Consider the following 19,780-nt stretch of genomic DNA (forward strand, 5'->3'; position numbering starts at 1 on the left):
AAAAGTAGCAACAATTTTGTCAAAGTGACAAAATGGCGTTTCGGGCCAATATGTAGAAAACTTGTTTTTGGCTGGCTTAACCAAGTTTCTATAATATTGCGACAAAACCCTGTTTTTTGTGTGTGTGTGTGTGTGTTGCTTTTTATCAGCGGTTTTGCTTGGCTTACAAGAATCTGGGTCGAAAATTTGAATTGAATTTTGAGCAGCGCTCAAGAGGAATTTTTAATTGAGAGCCATGGCCAAAAGCGAGTGCACACAGTGCAAGTCTGGGCAACTTGGTAAAGCCCACAGTAGACCGCAAAAATAGTTCACTTAGTTTTGTGTGAGGCCTCAAGCCCAAAAACCACATTTGAACTCCCCGAAAGCAACTCATATAAATCACGAATGAATTAAGTGTGGTTATGTTCTTGTTCTGCTCGTTGTTGTTGTTGCCATTATTTGCTGGGCAGTTATATTTGCTATCTCTCTTGCTTTATCTGCAGCTGTTTCTCGATCTAAACGCAGGTTTGCCTTTTGCGCGTTTCATTTTCTGTTGCCATCTTTTTTTCCCTGCTGTGTTTTGATAAACTTGAGACGTGCGCCAACTGAACTGCTGTAATATGTGAATGTGGCTGGTGTGTGTGTTGGTGTATGCGTGTGTGTGATTTACTCTTTGTATAAGTCAAACCTAGACTGAGATTGAGGGAGAGAGAGTCTGCAGCAGCGATTCTCATTTCAGTCATTGCGGTCAAGGCGCCTTTGACGTTGCTACCAAAATGTCTGTGGCTGGACTATTTTAATGCTTTATTTGCACGTGTTGACGTTCACCCACCCAAACAAACATTCACACAGACAGACACACACACGCACACACACATACGCACACATTGATACACTAGGGATAAGGCTTTGCTGCTCAGCCAAGCACAAAAGCAAAATGGCTGCGTGGACTTCAAGCTCCCGAAAATGGGGATTACCAAACAAATTGCGCTGCTAATGCTAACAAATTATTACTAAAAAGAAGGGAAAAAAATCTTGAGAAAAGTATTGCATACTTATTGGGGGCGCCAACAAATGTAAAGTTTCCATTATGCACATTGAAATTAATTGACGCCCACACAATTAGGTGAGTGCCTGCTCGTCCTTGCCGCGTGTAGTCCTGATGCACACACTTCAAGTGTGTAGCGCATGTCCTTGGCAACGCCTTGCGCTAGCAAACTTTTGTCCGACTCAATGTCTGCGTGTGTGCGTATATGTGTCTGTGTGTGTGTGAGTATATTTGTTGACCTATCAGTTTACGTGCCATTTAGCACTCAATTAAATTCGTACAACACACACACATACACATCCCCCAACACACATACATTTGAGCAAATGTGCGCTCATCAGCAAGGAAATAAAGAGGGAGAGCCAACAAGGCGAAAAGTGTGTGGACAGAAGTTGCTGTATTCGAGTACCAGTTGCTGGTTGTTTGTTGCTGCTATTAATCAAAGCACTAAGCATTTGCTGAAAGCAATTTATTTCGTTATCGAACGGATTTACGCAAAAGAATTAAGCAAGTTAGTCTAAAAAGAAGAGAATATAATACATAACATTTGTACTTTACACAAGAGCTGAAAGAGCTGTGAAATATGTATGATTATTAAAAGTGAACCTTGTGCGAGCATCTACTGTTGAAATAAATGTATTATTTAAATTGAGCGAAAGTTGCCTGCCTGAATGCACCAGAGATTTCTAATTTTCAATTAGTTTTGCCGGCTGTCGAGTGCTTGAAAGAGATTTGGTTTCAACACACTTCTGCTGGATTATATAACGAATTTTATCAAAAGCATTGCACGCATGCTTTCCGAATCGTTGCCTATCAAAATGCCACAGAGAATGTATAAATCCTTTTTACTTTCCACACGGTAATTAGTTTTTTGACGTTCGATGCCCGATTAAACAGCCAGGCCGAGTCAAGTCTTTGACAACAAAATCATCACATTAGCAGCCAGGCAGGCCGGCGAGCTGGCAGGCAGCCTTTGTGGCAATTGGGTTAATTCTGTGTGGCTTGATCCATTAGGTAACTAGACAAGCAATTGAATTAGGCTTATACCGATTGCTTTGCGTTAGCCTATGTCAGGATGATTGACTGACTGACATACAGAATGATAAAATTATTGCCTAAAAGTGCAATCAGCTTCAAGTTTGTTTCATTTCTTGGGTAGCCAACGAACAATAAAGAAAATGAACATTACACAATTTTTGGTATTCATCAGCTTTCTGACTTAATTTCATTGCTCTTTTCATCTGTATTTAGAAATATACAGGAGCTCAAGCTGATGGTATAATGAAATGAAAGCAGAATTCTCTCAGGAAATTTGAAAATCTAAGTCTTAAAAATATTATGTTTTATATAATGATGTTGAGATGATTTCAACTAAATCTCTAACTCTACTCGTTAAATTTTCTGAGAAACTAATTAAATGCATTTTGCTGCTTTGTTTGGTTTGTTATTTAAGAGATAAACGCATAAGAGCAAATTCGTTTGAAAAGAACCTCAATCTTTTCATAGAAAGTTTAACTTAAACTGCAACAACAAATTCGTTCACATTTATAGCAATTTAATATTTAAGCTCCTCGCCCTTTGGGCTTCCAATTTTTAGTTAAAGTTTGTGCTGTCAATGTGCTAAACATTGCAACCGGAGAAACCGGTGACAATTTTTGGGGCCAAGAACTTTGGCATGGCCATAACAATATGTTGCGGGTGTGCGTCTGTGTGTGTGTGTGTGTGGTGTGCTTCAAAGTTGCCCAACTAAACGAGTATGGTTAGATATGTGTGTGTATTGGTGGAACACGTTGAAGTTTTACCTGTGCAGCTGCAGCAGTAGTAGCAGCAGCAGCAGCAGCAGCAGCAGATTCAAGTGCTCCATAAGTAGTTCTTGTCTGTAGATGTCGTCCGTGTCCTCCAGCACTATCTACATATGTGTTAGAATGAGTGTGAGTGCGCGTTTAGTTACAGCATTTTGTGGTTAGTAAAACGTTGCAACTTCGGCTCAACTTACACACAAACACACACACACCCACACACACACTGAGTCAGCTAACCAGCACAAGTTGCATTCTGGGTCAGCTTTTGCTGGCCCACTGTTTGGGGAGCTTGGTCGACGCTATTGCTATTGCCAAGCAGCGTGTAAGTGGCAGACTGGCTAGGTTAGTTGGCGGGTGGGGGCGGGAAAGACTATCTGAGGAGCGTGTACTACATATGCTATGAAAGGCGCCATTGCGGAGCACCTCAAATATTATTACCAGCATTTTTACTGATATTGTCGTGTGCATGAAATGAGACTCGACACACCAAAGACCCCCACTGCACAGGTAACAACACAATCGCATCCACTGGCATGTTAGCTGGACATGTATTAAAGCCAACGTCAAGTGAATTGTTGTTAAAAAGTTTCGCATCGCAGCAAATAAAAAATCAGAGAGCTGCAGTGCCAACAACTTTAATCCAATTTCAAGTAACCGACTCGAAAATGAGTTTCCTGCACTTCAATAATAATGGAGAAGGCAGAGGGGGCAGTTGAAGGGTAGGTGCAACACAAACAACAACAAAAATAACAAAGTTCTACGGTTAAAGCGCTTGTAAAACGATGACATATTTTCGCCCAGCGCTTGTTGTGGCATTTAAAATGCGGCAACATAATAAAATATTACGTATACGCTGCGTGCGGCAAACATGTTGAAATACAATTACGACCAAGACAACGATATGTATGCATGTACTTATGTAAATTTATTTATGCGGGTGTATGTGTGTATGTGTGTGTGTGTGGGTTGGAGCATTGCCTGGCACACAAAGAAACGTGAACATTTTTATTTAATTTTGCTGCAATTGCCGCTGCACTTGTTACTGCTGTTGTTGCTGTTGATGTTGATGTTGCTGCTTTGTTCGGTTTGTAGCGCACTTGAAAACTTGTGCAGCACATGCAGCCGAGCGCTTAATTTGCAACATTTCTTTTGTTGAAAGCAGCAGGCACAAGTACATGTCGCCTAAAAAATGAGGAATGTGGGCGGTGCAGCCAGCAACAGCAACAACTCGCACATTGTAAATAACATGTAATAATTTTAAAACAGTCAACAGTACTGATGCAAAAAATAAAGGAAGGTTACGCAGTCTAATGTAAGCAGACTGTGCAATACTCTGTTCGCAGTGTAATTAACTTAGTAATAAGTAATAGTAACTTAGTAATTAGTAATAATAATAATATGAAAGAATGAGAGAAAGAGAGAAAAGAGTGAGTGAGAATATATTTAAACAAATTTTTTGAAGCTCTAAGAGAAAATATATAGATTAAAGATTTTGCCTGATGAGTTAGAAGTCTGCAGCAGGATGGATCAAAGCAATGTACTCTTTTTCCATCTAGAATCAGAGTATCAGCAGCCCGGATGCTTGAGTAGGAAAAACAGCAAGTGGATTTAGGGTTGGGTTGGGTGGGTGTGTTCTAACTTATTGTGCGCGAGTGGGTTGCATAAATGTCTGAGCCAACAAAAAGGCGAAACAAAACCCTATTAAGCTAGCTGCCTGTGACAGTGAGTGCAAAAAGGGGGGCAGGAGGCTGGGTTTGGTTTCCACCCTCATCATCATTGGCACAAAAAGCGCAACGTCGCATGTTGCAATTGACAAGCGGCAGAAGCGCAGCTGCTTACAAGGCAATACAAAAGCAACAAGACAAGCTAAATAACAATGCTGCATCTTATGCAATTCACGCACATACACACATCTACACACACACACTCACACACAGATAGACGGAAAGAGAGACTGAAGTTTAGCCAGGGCTGCTGGCAGCTGTTTCTGCTTCTTTCGTTGTTGGAAAAAAAAAAAAAACAATTTGTAATTAAGTGCTGCCGGCTGAAGTGCTGTGTGTCCGTGTTTATGACTGTGTGTGTGTCTGTGTGTGTGTAACTATTGGTAGTGTGTAATGAGCGTAACTTGCACACTGGCCAACTGGCAGCAGTTTGGGGCGTGTGGGCGTGGTTGTTATCCTTAGTCAAGCTTACACATTTCTTTGTTTATTTAAGTTTGGCGAAAGCGTGAGTGTTTTTTCCGCTGCTGCAATAATTTGTTCTCAACTTTAAATTAGAAAAACCCCCTTGGACTGTAAGAATTGGTAAAAACTTGCTGTTTACTAGAATGAGGCACGTACCCGTGTAATATCCAACTGTGCTAAGCACTCAATTATAAAAGTTTCGCATAACATTTTCAACAGACTTTGAATTTATTTGAAAAGGCAAACAGTTGTTTAGCAATCGCAGTTGTGGAACAACAACAGGTAAATCGATAAGCGAAATGACAATTTGATATAAAAAGCTAAAACATAAGAGCAGGATAACAGAAAAATAAATTGGAGCTGAGCCAAGCAGCCCATTTGGGGTACGTTTTCCAAAGCAATTTCTACTGCAAATCACCGACAAAAACCCATTTAACTGAAATGGAGCACGAATAGAGTTGAGCGACCTTGACATGAGATGAGATGAGTCTGACCCCGAGAGTAAAGACAACGATTGTGTTATCTACAAATTCAAGAAATTCTTGCTGACCGAGGGTCATTCGATTTCTCGAACCTTAAGATGAAGCTGGAAAATGGAAAATGACACGAACTTGTCAGAGTTGGTCAGAACACAAGCGAGGAGCAGACTAAGTCACACAGCTTGAGTGCAGATCCGAGTAATTGCCTCTGCACTGAATTACAAATGGCGTTGGTATCTGATTTTAACTTGAGATGCCATTAATATGTTAACTGACAACACATTCATTGATATGACCGGCTTCAATCAGTTTGTGGACAACACATCTAGAACTTCATGCGTTGCTATTAATCGGGACTGTAGTTCAATAAAGATAACCGCAAAAACATAGGAATTTTCTATAAGAGAATCTAACGAGAAACTCAAAGCTGGAACGTTTGGCATGATAAAAATGACTGCAGCTTAGCGACGAAAATTTCACACAGAAAGCTATACATTCATTCACACACAGAAGCACACACACACACACACACTCACACACACACACTCACACACAACCAAGTACACATTTAGCTAAACGAGGTTAAAAAAAAGCGGAACGTTTTTCAGTCAACATACAGCGTTTATTTTCAATTTGCTAGCGAATTATACTAACACTCAAACACACACACACACACATACACATACACACAGTTAGATGGCTCTAAGCCATTGTTTTTAGTCTTTGGCTATATATTTTAAGGTTATGCTGCAGCCGTGCTGTGGGTGAAAGCAGTTGTTGCCAGAGTCCCTTCAGGGGGCTTTGGGCGTTTTGGGCCAAATGTTAAGCAGCTTAGCCAAGCGCTGCCGGAGCGACATAAATTAAAATGGCCAACGCTTTTTTGCTGCATATGCAATCTCGCATTCACCTAAACTTACACCCATACATAGACCGACACATCTACACACACACACCTAGATTTTGGCCATTTTTACTTTGCTTCTACGTTTTGTTCATTTGCGTGGCAAACAAATCGCTCGAGCGACAACAAATTGAGTTTCTTTATGATGTCCCATTTGCCCCTGTGTGTGTGTGTGTGTATGTGTGTGTGTGTAGGTATGCGGATCATGTGTACATGCATGTGGGTGTGTGTGTGTGTGTGTATAGGTGTTGGCTTGTGGGACAGTTTGTGAAATGATTTTTCATCTTGCCTTTTGGCTTGATGCCGCTTGCCATCTGTTTTAGCCCGGTCGAGCAAACCCGCCAAGCCGCTGGCAAGTAATTTCTTCTATCAATCACAATTAATTATGCACGTGTATGTGTGCCGACGTGTGTGTGTGTGTGTTTGCTTTTAAATGATGTAACGGCTGGCACTTTTTCTTATTAAATTAGGCATGCAAAGGTGCACACAGTGGGCAGCGGTAGCGCCATCTTTTGGCCGCCGGGCGCAATTTGTAATTTCACGGTGCCTGCAAATGCAGTCCCTTTTACAGATGTTGCTGTCCTTGTTGCTGTTGTTGTAGTTGTTGTCGCATGTTTTTGCTGCTTAAGGTACACTTAAGAATTAATCGTCGACCAAGGCAGAAAAAATTGCATGAAAAATAGTTGGCAATGTGAAGGGGCAGCGCAACAAAAAAAAAGGTAACAACACCAACAGCAAGAGACATGTCGACAACAGCAGCGGCAGCAGCAGCGGCAGCAGCAGCAGCAGCGTGTAATGAAGTGAAAATTGTCCTTAAGCATCAATTTGCAGCAGCAACAGCCGCGTCCTCGTTAAAATTCTTCTTGGTGCTGTTGTTGCTGCTGCGGTTAGCGGTGCGTCCTTATAATTTGATGCTTGGCGATGCGCGATAAATATAATTTGTTGCATGGCATGTGTATTAACTTCTTGCAAACACTGTCTGCGCATGAGGACGGGGCGTCACTATGCCTACCCCTTGGGGTGAACAGCAGCATATCCATTATGCAGCTATTTACACATACTCAAATGGGGAATCTGTGTGTGTATTTCTACGCCCACGCCCACAAATTGTAATTAAAATTGCATAGCTAAAATTGATTATGTGTGTGTTGGTTTTTGTAAGTGCAGCAAGTAGAAATTTTTAATTAAAAGCAAATGCTTTTAAGTTTAAGTAAATTTGCGCAGCTCTGCTTTAAATAGTTCATTGCAGACAAGTGCCACCAAAAAATACTTTCTATCTACAGTTCTATTTTATTTTTTTGGAGCAGCATTCAATTAGCCAACTGACCACCAAAAGTTGCTTTCATTTTTATATTTGCAGCCCCTCCGTTTTTATTTTTATCTATTTCAACTCTTGACATCGCTCAACATTTTGGTCCAGCTGGCTGCTCGTTGGTCAATCAAAACAAGATTGCAGCTGGCTGCCAGCCTAAGCCGAAAAATGCTAATAAATACTCAGCTTAGTACGCAAACGCATAAACATTTCTCCATATCCAACAATATATACGGGAGGTAAAACAATGAACTCGGCAATGTTCTCGCTAAAAATATACACACACAAAGCTATGCAAAAATACTTTTAAAAAATATGTTTTCCATGTTTCCATTTCGATATGCTGCACGTATGTGTTTTTTTGTGAAGTTTATCGAGTTATGACTGGACACCGTTTGCGAAAATGCCAAACAACTTTTTGGCCAGAGTATGGTGTCTGAGGGTAGGAAAGTGTGAGCCCCTGGGAAAGTGTATAACGAAACAAAAAAGGTTTGGAGAACACGAATGAAATCAATCAACAAATTGGTGTCACAATTGATTCAAACGAAACAAGAACCAGAAAATACAAATAATAATACACACAAGATATATTCAGGGAGTAAATGCGAATTTTGTTGAAATATTTTACAAGTGTTTTTGCATGCCTTGTTGAAATTATTGAATATATGTCAAATTGTTTTGGGAATTGATGTGACATGGTATGCACTTTCCTCTTATAACGTATTCAAAATACAAAAATCAATTTAAAAACTTCATGTTTATATTTAATAAAATTTATCTATAAATATTTGAAGCGGTATTTTATTAAAATTGAGAGCTGGCTTGCTTGCAATTCATATACAATGACAATCAAACTGTGGCTTGAATATTAAATATGCTATTTTTAACAAGTGGTTACTCTTGATAAAATCACCACAAAGTGCTGCGAATGTAAATTGGCGCATGGGCAGCTTCTAATTGAATTTGTCAGCTAAATTGGTGATTAATTAATTGCCAAATGCAATTTTTGGTAATAACAGCACACAAACCCGAACACAAACACAAACACCAACTCCAATTTCAATCAAGTCTGGCAAGCAAATTGCCATTTAAAACATGCACAGGGAAAAGACATGACGAAATTTTGGCGAGACAGAGAGAGAGCGAGTTCGAGGGCAGAAGTTGTCAAAATGACAAACTTACTCCAACGGATTTTCGGTTCGTTTAAAATAATCAAAATGTCCAACAAATGAATATGTCACACCAAGCAAATCACCTGCACAAAAGCCGCACAGCAGGTCGGCAACAGGCATGGAACGAACGACCAGCAACAGAACAGACTCATCGTGCTCACATGTGGCTCTGGGCTAAAAAGGTAATTGCAATGATAACAACAAGAAATGAAAACAACAACAACGGTGAGGCTGGCAAATGGAGACATACAATTATTAAATAAACACACCCATACACATATCAACACTATCAAAAATAGTTCGAAGTTCTAGACTGACTCGAGGCAGCTTTTGGCAAAATCCCAATATACTTTTTCCTTTAAAATAAATGGCAGGTTGGTTAAAGATAGTTAGCTCAGATATTAAAAATGTAAATTATGTAGAAATATTCTTCAATATGCTTCCTATCAAGTTGAGATTTAGTTAACTTTTTGAAAACGTCATTTTTTTTACTTTGATTTTCCATTTTCCTTTTACAAAATTTTCAACTATTTTTGTCAGTGTCTTAATGCACACCTGAATGTGTTTGTTTTGTCACTGTTTGTCGACTGTAAATTCATACATTTTAAAGATATTGTGTAGTTAGTTTGCATCTAAGTAACTTTATAGCAATCCTTCTCTGCAGGCTGTTGACAAATCTGTGTAAATCTCTTTGTAGGTTCTTTTGTTGGATTTGTAATGCTCTTCAATTTGTAATACGTAAGAGCGACTAACGCATAAACACATAGCTGGAAGGTTAAAGAATCCATTGACTCAGAGCAGTTACTTAGGAAGCAAACGGAAATGCCTGTGCAAACCGGAAGTCCAAAAACCCAGCGAGAAGCCCGGACACGGAGTTTGTACGTGTACTTTGGCTAGGTGGCAACTGTACCCGCTCAATCGCTCCCCGTCTCGTTCTCAGTATGTGTCATGCTTTATGTTAGCTTTTGGCCCTTGGCCCTTGGCCTTTGGCCATGCCAGTGACATTTACTATACACTTCAGCTCACTTGATGCTCAACTGAATGATTGATGCGCTTTATTCGTATTCACTGTAAAAGGAAAAAGAAACAGACAGACAAAAAAACGAATTTTCAAATCACATTCGTGAAAAAGTAACCAGACGGACAAACGAGGACAACGGCAATGGGGGAATCGACTGACGTTAATGCTAAAGCCAACATTATGCCACCGAATGCCGATGTAACGAACCGACAATACCAATACAAGCAGCAACAACAAACCACCCACAACCAATACCAAGTGGCCACATTTCTGGTGTTGTCGTTGTTGTTGCTGCTGCTGCCGCATGTCAAGTGACAAATTTGGAAATGACAAAATGCCCGTTTGGAAAATGTCCGCGAGAAGCGAGTTGCAGGGACAAGCGGGTTGAGGAGGTCGGCGATCAATCGCATTTGGCGAACAGACCAAGGCCAGATAATTGAATTTTATTTTTCTTTTTTTTACCATTTGTCTTTTGCTGGCTGTACTGGCTGTGATGCTTTCAGTTGTCATAATTGAGTTTATGGCACCGCCACTCCTTTGCCGCACCACTGCACCACCGCTGCAAGTAATTTGAAAAATTTGAGTGCATAGAACTGGTGCTGCTTATTGCTGTCAATTCTCATGTGCAGGTATCTAGAGGGTATACGAGTCAAAAAATTGCAAAAATGAAATTTTAATTAAGTTTTGATGCCCGCTTTCTGCCCAGCCCCGAAATGAGTTCACAGTTGTGTTCAATTTGGGTAGTTGTTGTTGCTGTTCTGAGCTTGGCTATCAGCTTGGGGTCATATGCCTCTTTGACATATGTGCTTAGTGTGTGGGTGCCCAGACAAATACACACACACACACACTTACATTCACACATATATATATAAACAGTTATAAGCTCACAGTTAGGGGCATATTAAAAGTAGAATTCAATTGAAAATTTGAACTGCACGCAGAGCAGCAGCCACATTGAGAGAAGGGCATTATGCAGGAATCAAAAGAGTGTGGCAGGGAATAAAAGAGAAAGAGAGAGTAGGAGGGAGGCAGTGTACGAGTGAGGTAGAGGGAGAGAGAGGGAGAGAGGTCGAGTTGTTTTACAGCTGTGCACATATCCTTTGAGATTAGCTCGGGCAAATTGCAAGTGCTCTGCTTTTTTGTTATTATTGCCGCTTGGTGGCTAAAGTGATTTTTGTTGCTGCTGCTGCTGCTGCTGCTGTTGTTGTTGTTAATATGTACATTGGTTGCCAGTGAACTGCATGCAGCTGTAACGACCAAATGACTTTCGATTAGTTCGTTAAGAGCATTCGGCCAAGTCAGCTGCGAAACGATGCCAATCATGTTCAACGTAGAGTTTATGCCTCTTGGCTTACAAACTCATCTTCGATCCATTTAATGAATAAAACATGATTATATGTTAAAGCTACATTCATCTGCCACACAGTGTACGAACATTAAAATCCATTTTAATAAAATAATGCAAAATAAAAGGATTACAATAATTAGGTAGTCGAGCGTAAATTCATTTGTGTACAAGTGTGTGTATATTTATTACATGCAGCTGAGGTACACATAAACATAAATTTTTAGTAGATAAATGTTGTATTATAGTTGGCTGAACATAATAAATCTGTGGAAATTTGATATATTGAGCTTCTTTAGAGAGCGATTAACATAAATAATTAGATTATAAGCAACAGCAACAACAACAATAATTCGCAACGTAACTGACCAATTTTAGCTGACCTGAAAACACATACAACTACACACAAACACAAAACACAAAACACACACCTAAACACACAAGCAAATACACACCTAAACACAGGCAAGCAGGCAAGAACAATACGTTTTTCCATGAAATTAGCTTTTGGCATAAATCTTTTGTAAATAATCGAGATGGAGAAAGGGGTGGCTGGGGTTTGGTTGGATGGATGGCTGTAAATGCGTCGCACGGGTCAGCAGGCTAGTCAGGATAAGGCCAGTTGCCGGTTGCGGCCAGGTACAGGACTTTAGATGTCCTGCCATTGCTGCTTGTTTGCAGTTTAAGTAGACATAGTTTATACTCTTTTATATGTATGAGTGAATGGGTGTGTGTGGGTGCTTCTGTTTCTATGGGTGTGTGTGTACGTATGTGTGTGTGGTGAGTGTATTGCCTGCAGCTGGTCCTTGTGCTTAAATTAATCTCACACAAAAAGTGCCAAAGTAAAAAGGGAAAAGAGGCCCCAACCACAACAACTACGGAAAGGTATGTGTTTAATAAGTTGACGTTGTGTGTGTGTGTGTGTGAGTGGGTGTGTGTGCTTGTGTGTGTGTCAACCATACGCATACACTTTTGCACGCTCACACCCGATTGCTGTTCCTTTGTGCCCAAGTAATTTATCAGTAAATTAAGCAATTTATTTTATTTATTCCATTACGTAAATCATGCAATTTGTGCACGATTTCGTCATTGAGCGACAAACAACAGCCGAAGCAGCAACAGCTACAAAAAATGTGCCAACGCCAGCGATTTCTGGTCAGGATTTACATGCCACTCTCCCTCTTATCGCTCATGCCCGACCCAACTTGTTTTTACCTACACGCTTTGCCAATTTTATTAAAATCACTTCAGGCAGAAGCTTCAGCCAATAAGCGGGTGGAGGCGGGGATGATTGCAGAGGGGGGTGCTTTGGGGGCCCATTGGAGCACGCAGTGCGACCATAAAACCAAACATAATGAGTGCCACACCAATACACACACGTACCCATACACACCCTCACACACACACACATACATACGCCTCTCAAGCAACTTGACTACAAAACATATGAATCTAATAAACAAAAGCCGTATATTATTAGCTGCGGATTTATAAATATGTTCGTGGATGCGTGTGTGTGTGTTTGTGTGTGTGTATGTGTTGCAAAGGAGTTGGTTAGACTTGCTGCGGCTTTCAGTGGCTCGTAGAACATGGCCCAAATTATGTTAGACGGCAATCTCCAAGGATTGACTCAACATGAATAGCGGCAAGGCAGAAATGTGGCAGTGAGTAGAGCAAGGGACTATGGGGGCGGAGAGGCATAGCAAGACTACGGCTCACGGAAATGTTATCATAAGTTATGGCTAAAGTTTTTAGCCCAAGCTACAGCTCTAATACACTAAGCGAAATGAACTAGGCCAAATATCAAATAGAGTCCATAAAATGTCAATCAGTTGGGAAATCAAAGAGAACTCGATAAAGTTTAATGTTAATAATACAAAATACTTGCTATACAAATGAATGCAAATGTATAAATAACAATCATATAAATAATAAATAATAAGATGAAACCATCTCAAGACTCGACTAGACAACTACTTAGTAATATATTATCAATATCCTACACAGCTTGACTTAATTTCAAACTTAAAGTTGCACATTTCTCAAATCCACATTTGTTGTAAAGCAAAAGAGTTCCACTTGAATTTTCTCCCCCTGCATATTTCTCTGCATTAATATTTTATTAATGAGTCAATCAACATTTGAAAGAACACTTGGCTGGTTTTATTATTCTGTTTACAAGTTCGCGTTTTCAATGAAGCGAAATAATTAAAACGGATTTGCTCACTAAATAAACTCCCGCTTTCCACTCAACTCCCCAGAGTGCTGTGTCAATTTGCTTAACTTTCCGTTTGGTACACATCGAAAATTAGAGTTGACTGCTTTCGGACAGTGTATTAGTTGTCGTCTATCAACACACAAGCATCATTGTCATTTAAATACACACACACACACAGACACATAACGAATTCGCAGCGATATCCTTGTGCTCAGCAAAAGTTTCGGCTGTTAGTCCGTTATTTGGATCAGGAATTGCAGCCACGAGAACTGATACACACAGGAAATGTATGTATGTATGTAGTAGTAGTAGTTTAGTTGTAGTGTAAATACTAATGGAGCCAAAGTTACGAATTTGCCAGGTGAGAAAGATGTGGGGGCAGTTGGCCTGGAGATGAGATGAAAGCGAAACGAATCCTGAGCTCGCACAAGCACATTTATACACGTAGAAGCGATTAGATAACAGGACAACATATAGTCGAAGTCGCAATCCGCACAGGACATGCACCTCATTCTGAACATACAATCCCACACACACACACACACACACACACACACACACACACACAAACACAACCACACGCGCGCAACCAATGAAAGGAACGAAATTTTTGCGCTCCGGCATCCTTAAGGCGAAATGTAATTTCCTGTGACAAAATACAAAGCTAATCCCTGCACAAAAACACATATCGCTGCAGCTTGAGCCAAACTTGGTCAAAGGATTGGATTCTGTGTGAACTTCGAGGATTGACAGGAAAGGGGATAGAGTTGGGTTAAGTTGGCCAGTGACTCCGATACGTGCAGCGAACCATGAGAACTAAGAGTTGAACACCACTGCTGTTTGATATTCCAATATCTTGGTAGGCTTCTATCTTCAGCTTCAGTTTCAAGTCCTGGCGCTGCAGGTTCAGCAGCAGGTCAAGGCTTTACGTCTCCGACGGTTCCTTGGCATTTGGCATTTGCCATTTTGATGGGTGCTTGGGAGAGCGTAGCGTAGTGCAGGTGGTGCTGCAGCAGGCGGGAGTTGATGTTCAGCCAGGTCAGAATACACAGGACACGCGGTAAGACAACAAAAGCGCCATACAAATGGCCAAGAAATTTTCAAACTGGCTAAAAATAAATCGAAAGTTTAACTTGTTCGTTTTGTTGATGCTGAACAGTAGCAGCTGGCAGGACATTTGTCCCGATTGTGATTGCCATCGTATGCGATATGTATTCTCGGTCAGTGGGGCTTTCGTTTGATTTCTCAAGTGTAAACTACACTGCCATCTGAAGGCTGAAGGCTTTGTGCCCTGTCACACAAATATCAATATGGAAACGCTCTTCTTCTCACCCTGTGTGGGCCACAAATAACCGCAGCAACAGCTGCCACATGCGCCAAACTACTAAAATATCACAAACATTAATTGAATGGGGCACACATCAGGAGACCAAAACAGGACAGGAGGAGGGGGTTGGTTTTCCTTTGAAACACGCAGCGCTTGCAAATTTTCATTATACTCAATTTTAAGCCAAATTGAAGAGCAGTCAGAGCGATTTAGCAGGTGGCAGCGAAATTAAGGCAAAGCCATTTCAATCTCTCAGTCTTTCATTTGGCAGGGCACCAACACACAGTGGTTCGAAAATTCTGCTGTGGAATGCATTTGGTTTCAAGCAATTTCAATTGCATGAGAGAAACTTGTAACTGGTTTTCTCCTCAATTAGATGTAATTTTTTTGTAGGTATTTTCAGTTCATTTTTTTTTTTTTTTTCAAATTTCGTTCAAGAATGCAAACAATAAATGGGTTTGTGTAATCTGAAGACGCACACAAAAGTTTGTAAATTATTTATCAGAAAGGAAGTATAAATTGTACGAGGTACTGAAAAATGAGACTTGTATACGATTTAAAAAAAAAAAAGAAGAGAAAACTGCAAATCCGAGGTAAAAGCAAATAGAAAAAGTAAATCAGTGCAAGCTAACAAATAAGACCCGAAGCTTTGTTGAACAGTGTACTGAATGCTGTGCACTTAACGAGAATTATTCGATTTCAAAAACGACTGCTGCAAAACGTACATTGACTGCAAATGAAACAGCTGTAAATTTGGCCAGCTGGCTGGAGAGAGGCAAGAAATTGTTTGCCCCCACTATTGATACGCTTGCACGCATTGACTTTGAAGCACCCACTGCACCACTGCATCACTCCACTCTGTCTGTGAGTGTTTCGCATAACTTTGGATACCAATAAGCCCCAGAAATATCTGCTCGGCTGTGTGCCTCTATGTCTTTGCCTTGCTGGCTGCCCTATCAGAGTCTCTCCCTGGCCTGTCTGTCTCATTGTTGCAGTTTGTTATGCCAAATGCGTAGTGACATGACCGGCATGTGTATGTCAGTCATGGCCAACAAGTTCAGGCCACGTTCCATTGTTGTACTACGATGGTCAACGCGAACGAACGCCTGGGTTTTGTTTGCCTGTCACAACTGCTGTTGCTGTTGTTGTTGTTGCTGTTGCTGTGGCTGCTGTTGCTGATGCCATTAACGCGAGAATTGTGGGTCCTGTCAGCAATCGTAGTCACATTGTTGGTCCAAAACCCAGACAGATACCCACACACACACACACACACACACACACACACATGAATGAGGGTTTGCCTGATTTTCGCTGTTGTTAGTCATCGCCTTTGCCATAAAGCGGCATTGGTCGCTGGTGTCAATCAACAACGCACACGCGGGCAACATCATCAACAGCAACAGCAACAGCAACCGCACAGTGTGCACACAAAACCCACAAAATTTGCATATTTGAAACCATTTCTTTTATGGACATGCTACAGTAGTTTTATTAAATTGTCTAGGATTTCACAAAAATGTGATAAAATTCTATAAGCTTCATTTTGATTTCAATACTGAATGTAGCTGCATAACTTGTTGTTCAAATGCGACTGACAAATAAAGTACTGTTTGTAACACTGAATATATTCAAGTAAACATTTTAAATATAGTGTTTTCCATTCGATTGCAGCCACAAAAGAAAATGAGAATCAATTGCTTAAATAGTGCAGAGTAAAATGGAATTCGATATATTGAATAAAGGTAGAGAATTGTGTTTTTTTGTGGTATTTGGATTGTAAACGCGTGGCCTGTGTGATGTCGGGTCGTTTGCATTGCCAGCCACTTCATTATTTTGGTGTCGCCCCTTCTTCACCTGTATACGTGCGTGTGTGTGTGTGTGTGTGACATCATGTATTTCTATGCATTCATGCATAATGGCTGGCAAACGTTTACAAAAGCTGCAGCATGGATTTCCGCATGCTGCCATTTGCGGTCCATTTGTGGCCTGCAGCCTGCATGCCAGAGAAAGGAAGTGGCTTAAGGGATAGGGGGACGCGGGGCCTGTTGGTCACCATGGCGCCGTTAGCATGATTGAAAAACGTGCCAGATGGCTAGGGGTATGCCCCACACACCCCTCTCTCTCTCTATCTGTCGCTCTCTCTCTCTCTCTCTCTCCGTCTCTCTCTTTCTAACCTCATGCCGGCTTTAAATTGCATGCCATTCTGTGTGCTGTCAGTGGCATTGTATTGTTGTGTGGCTTGCACTTGTTGTTATTGTTGTTTTCCCTTTCACAATGACGTAATTTATTTTAACTGTGTCAAATCTACGCCAATCGACAGCGATTATGCTGGCAAATTGCAACAATTCCTTGCCAGTCGTTCCCAGCTCTCCCAATTGCAATTTGTTAATGTCGCCGGCAACAGATGCTGTATAAGGATACGTCTTTGGCCAACCTTCATGCCACCCACCCCTTTTCACCCCACTGGAGACCAGTGGTATGTTTGGGGGCTGCCATTCAGTTTGCCTGCAATTAACCGCAGTGTGCTAATTAATTTGCTCATAATTGATGTGATTATGTGTGTTTCACTTGTGCCCCCAAAAACACAACGAAGCTACAACTGGCGCCTGGGGCAACATCAAGTGGAATAATATTGGGGCCACGTTTACAATGTACTGCATGCATCTCTTTGTGACCAGTCCTCGTGGAAATCAAGCCAAATTGTAAAAGCGCTTGCTACAATTTATATATGTATCAATTTATTTATTGTATTCCAGCCTCAAGTAGCCAGAACAGTGGCAAATCGAAGGCGGATGTATCGTTTTGTGGCAGTCAGCCAGACAACAATATCCGCAGCCCCAACCCCTGAGTATTCTTAATATTCTAGTTAATTTTCTTTTCTGAGAAAACATTTCCCTATTCACGTGCGCATCGTTTGCCTTAAGCTGATTTGCCACATTTGTCATTGCTATTTCGATTGCCACTTACCGCTCGCTGTTGGCTGCGCTTGGGGCAACGTCAATCACCTGACAGGAACATGCAACATCGTCGCACCGTTTGACTTCATAAACTGACCCACCCGGGTGGTGCAGGTACGATACAGTTTTGCAATTGCCTTTTGCCGCAGGCCCCAAAAACATGTCGCCTGGCGCTTTGGATGCCCCATGGCGGGGCAAACATTGAAAGCTTTGGAAATCGCACACAAATTTGCTAGAATTCCAAAAAACAACAGAGAGACCTGACCCAGAGACAGGCAGAGAGAGAGAGAGAGAGAGACATGCAACATTACTACTGCAGCCGGCAGAGGCACTTTGGCAGTTAATATGTAACGCTTTTACAATTATCAATTTGTGCTACTTTGCTACCCTGTCATTTTTTAGTAAAGGCTTGTTAATCCGAGCTGAAAACTCTCGCTTCTTTTCAAATAAATTTTCAATACTAATATATCTCCAGGAAACCTATGAGAAATTGCACCATTTTGTCTCTATTCTGTTCCCCACTTTTTGCCCTTATCTTAAAGTTTATATTTTCCACAATTGGCTTAATGCTTACAAAATTTCGGTCTAATTGGGTCGCCTTTTTTTGTTTTCCCAATCCTTAAAATACATTTTTGACCACTTTACATTTTAATAACCAAAGATTTATTATATCTCTTTTTTTTATTTTTTACTTTTTATTTGATTTTGAACTTCTAATTTAGTTCTGTCTTTTAATTGTATATAATCTAATTTTAAACTTTAATTTTCTATAATGTGAATAAATAAATCTAGACATAAAAAAAGCTTGAGAAACATGCTCGACGTACGAATCAATCAAATGAGTTGTGTTGTCCTTGTATTGTAATTAATTTTGAGTTATTAAATATTATTTAAAAGAAACCACAAAGAGACTTTTTGGTGAATATCTTTTGAAAATCTTTTAAAATTTGTTCATGAAAGATGAAATTGATTCCAGGACATTTTACAGTCTAGCAGCATTGTGTTCAATATGTTCCTGGCATTGTTTTAGTTGCAGCGCCTAGTGGCATGCAACACTTTTGGCAGAGAGCACACACACACTCATACAGCCTATGGTGCATACATTAGTGAATATGTAGAGGAATGCTTTATAAATTGGTGTGTGCATGTATGTGTGCCGTTATGTTGCAGTGTGGTAGTGTTTGGTGGTAGTTGTCGTTGTAGTGAATGTTGCTGGTGATGGTACTTACCATTTAGAACATGCACACGAACGCTGGCCACATCTGCGTTGGAGGGGGCGCATGAGTATTTGCCGGAATCGGCCAGATCTGCATTCTGTATGAGCAGAAATGAGGTTGTCACATCGCCCTTTTCGGTAATTACCGACACGCCGCCTCTTGATGAATCATAATTAATGACCTGCAAATGGAAGAGCATTACGCAAAAATTGGGGTAAGTAACGGCAGTCATAGCATAGGCATCAAAACTCTTACCCCTCTCCCCACCTACATACAGCAGCAGCATAATGTGAGAACAATGAGTGGCGCAGGAAAATGTTTTTTTTCTTATTGGATAACTTTGATGGTGGCATACAATAATAATAAGCGAGTGCTTCGCCCGCTTGTTTGTTGTTTAACGCGGATGCTCAAATTTCATATGCGTTTTTTGTTTCGTAATTTTCAAATGCGTGTGACAGCATACGTGGCAGGGAGAGGGAGGGGGAGAGGGAGATGCAGAGGGGCATAGGGTAACAACAGCTGCTCTTGACAGACATTACAAATCAGCGAAACATGTCAGCGCTTCTTGTTTACTTTTCAATGGTGTCAGGCCCTTGTTTCCCCGGAAATGCGTTTTAAATTGCGATTTTAATTGGAATTTAATGGCTGGGTGCCCGATTAAAGTTGACTTAACGAAAGCTGAAAGGTTATTTAAGACTCAAGCGCGCTGGAGGGAGACGGCGATAAGTAACAAAAATTATGTTAATCAAGTGAGAGCAGAGGCCAACATCGGTTTACTTAGGCTAAAAGCAAGTGGTAACAGCGCTGGCTGCTTCATTA

The 19,780-nt window shown here is 40.8% G+C and overlaps 1 protein-coding gene across 2 annotated transcripts in view; it reads right to left on the minus strand.

Annotated features, from left to right (window-relative positions):
* LOC6557358 (junctional adhesion molecule A) overlaps positions 1–19,780 on the minus strand; it is a 90,814-nt gene that overhangs the window by 5,337 nt on the left and 65,697 nt on the right. For both annotated transcript variants that reach the window (XM_032743130.2, XM_001983703.2), the window contains exon 6: positions 18,974–19,142. In XM_032743130.2, the coding sequence (XP_032599021.1) occupies positions 18,974–19,142 (169 nt within the window). The remainder of the gene's footprint in view (positions 1–18,973; positions 19,143–19,780) is intronic.

The sequence above is a fragment of the Drosophila grimshawi genome, unplaced genomic scaffold, assembly GCF_018153295.1.
Source record: "Drosophila grimshawi isolate 15287-2541.00 unplaced genomic scaffold, ASM1815329v1 contig_44, whole genome shotgun sequence".
In the NCBI taxonomy this organism is placed as follows: Eukaryota; Metazoa; Arthropoda; class Insecta; order Diptera; family Drosophilidae; genus Drosophila; species Drosophila grimshawi.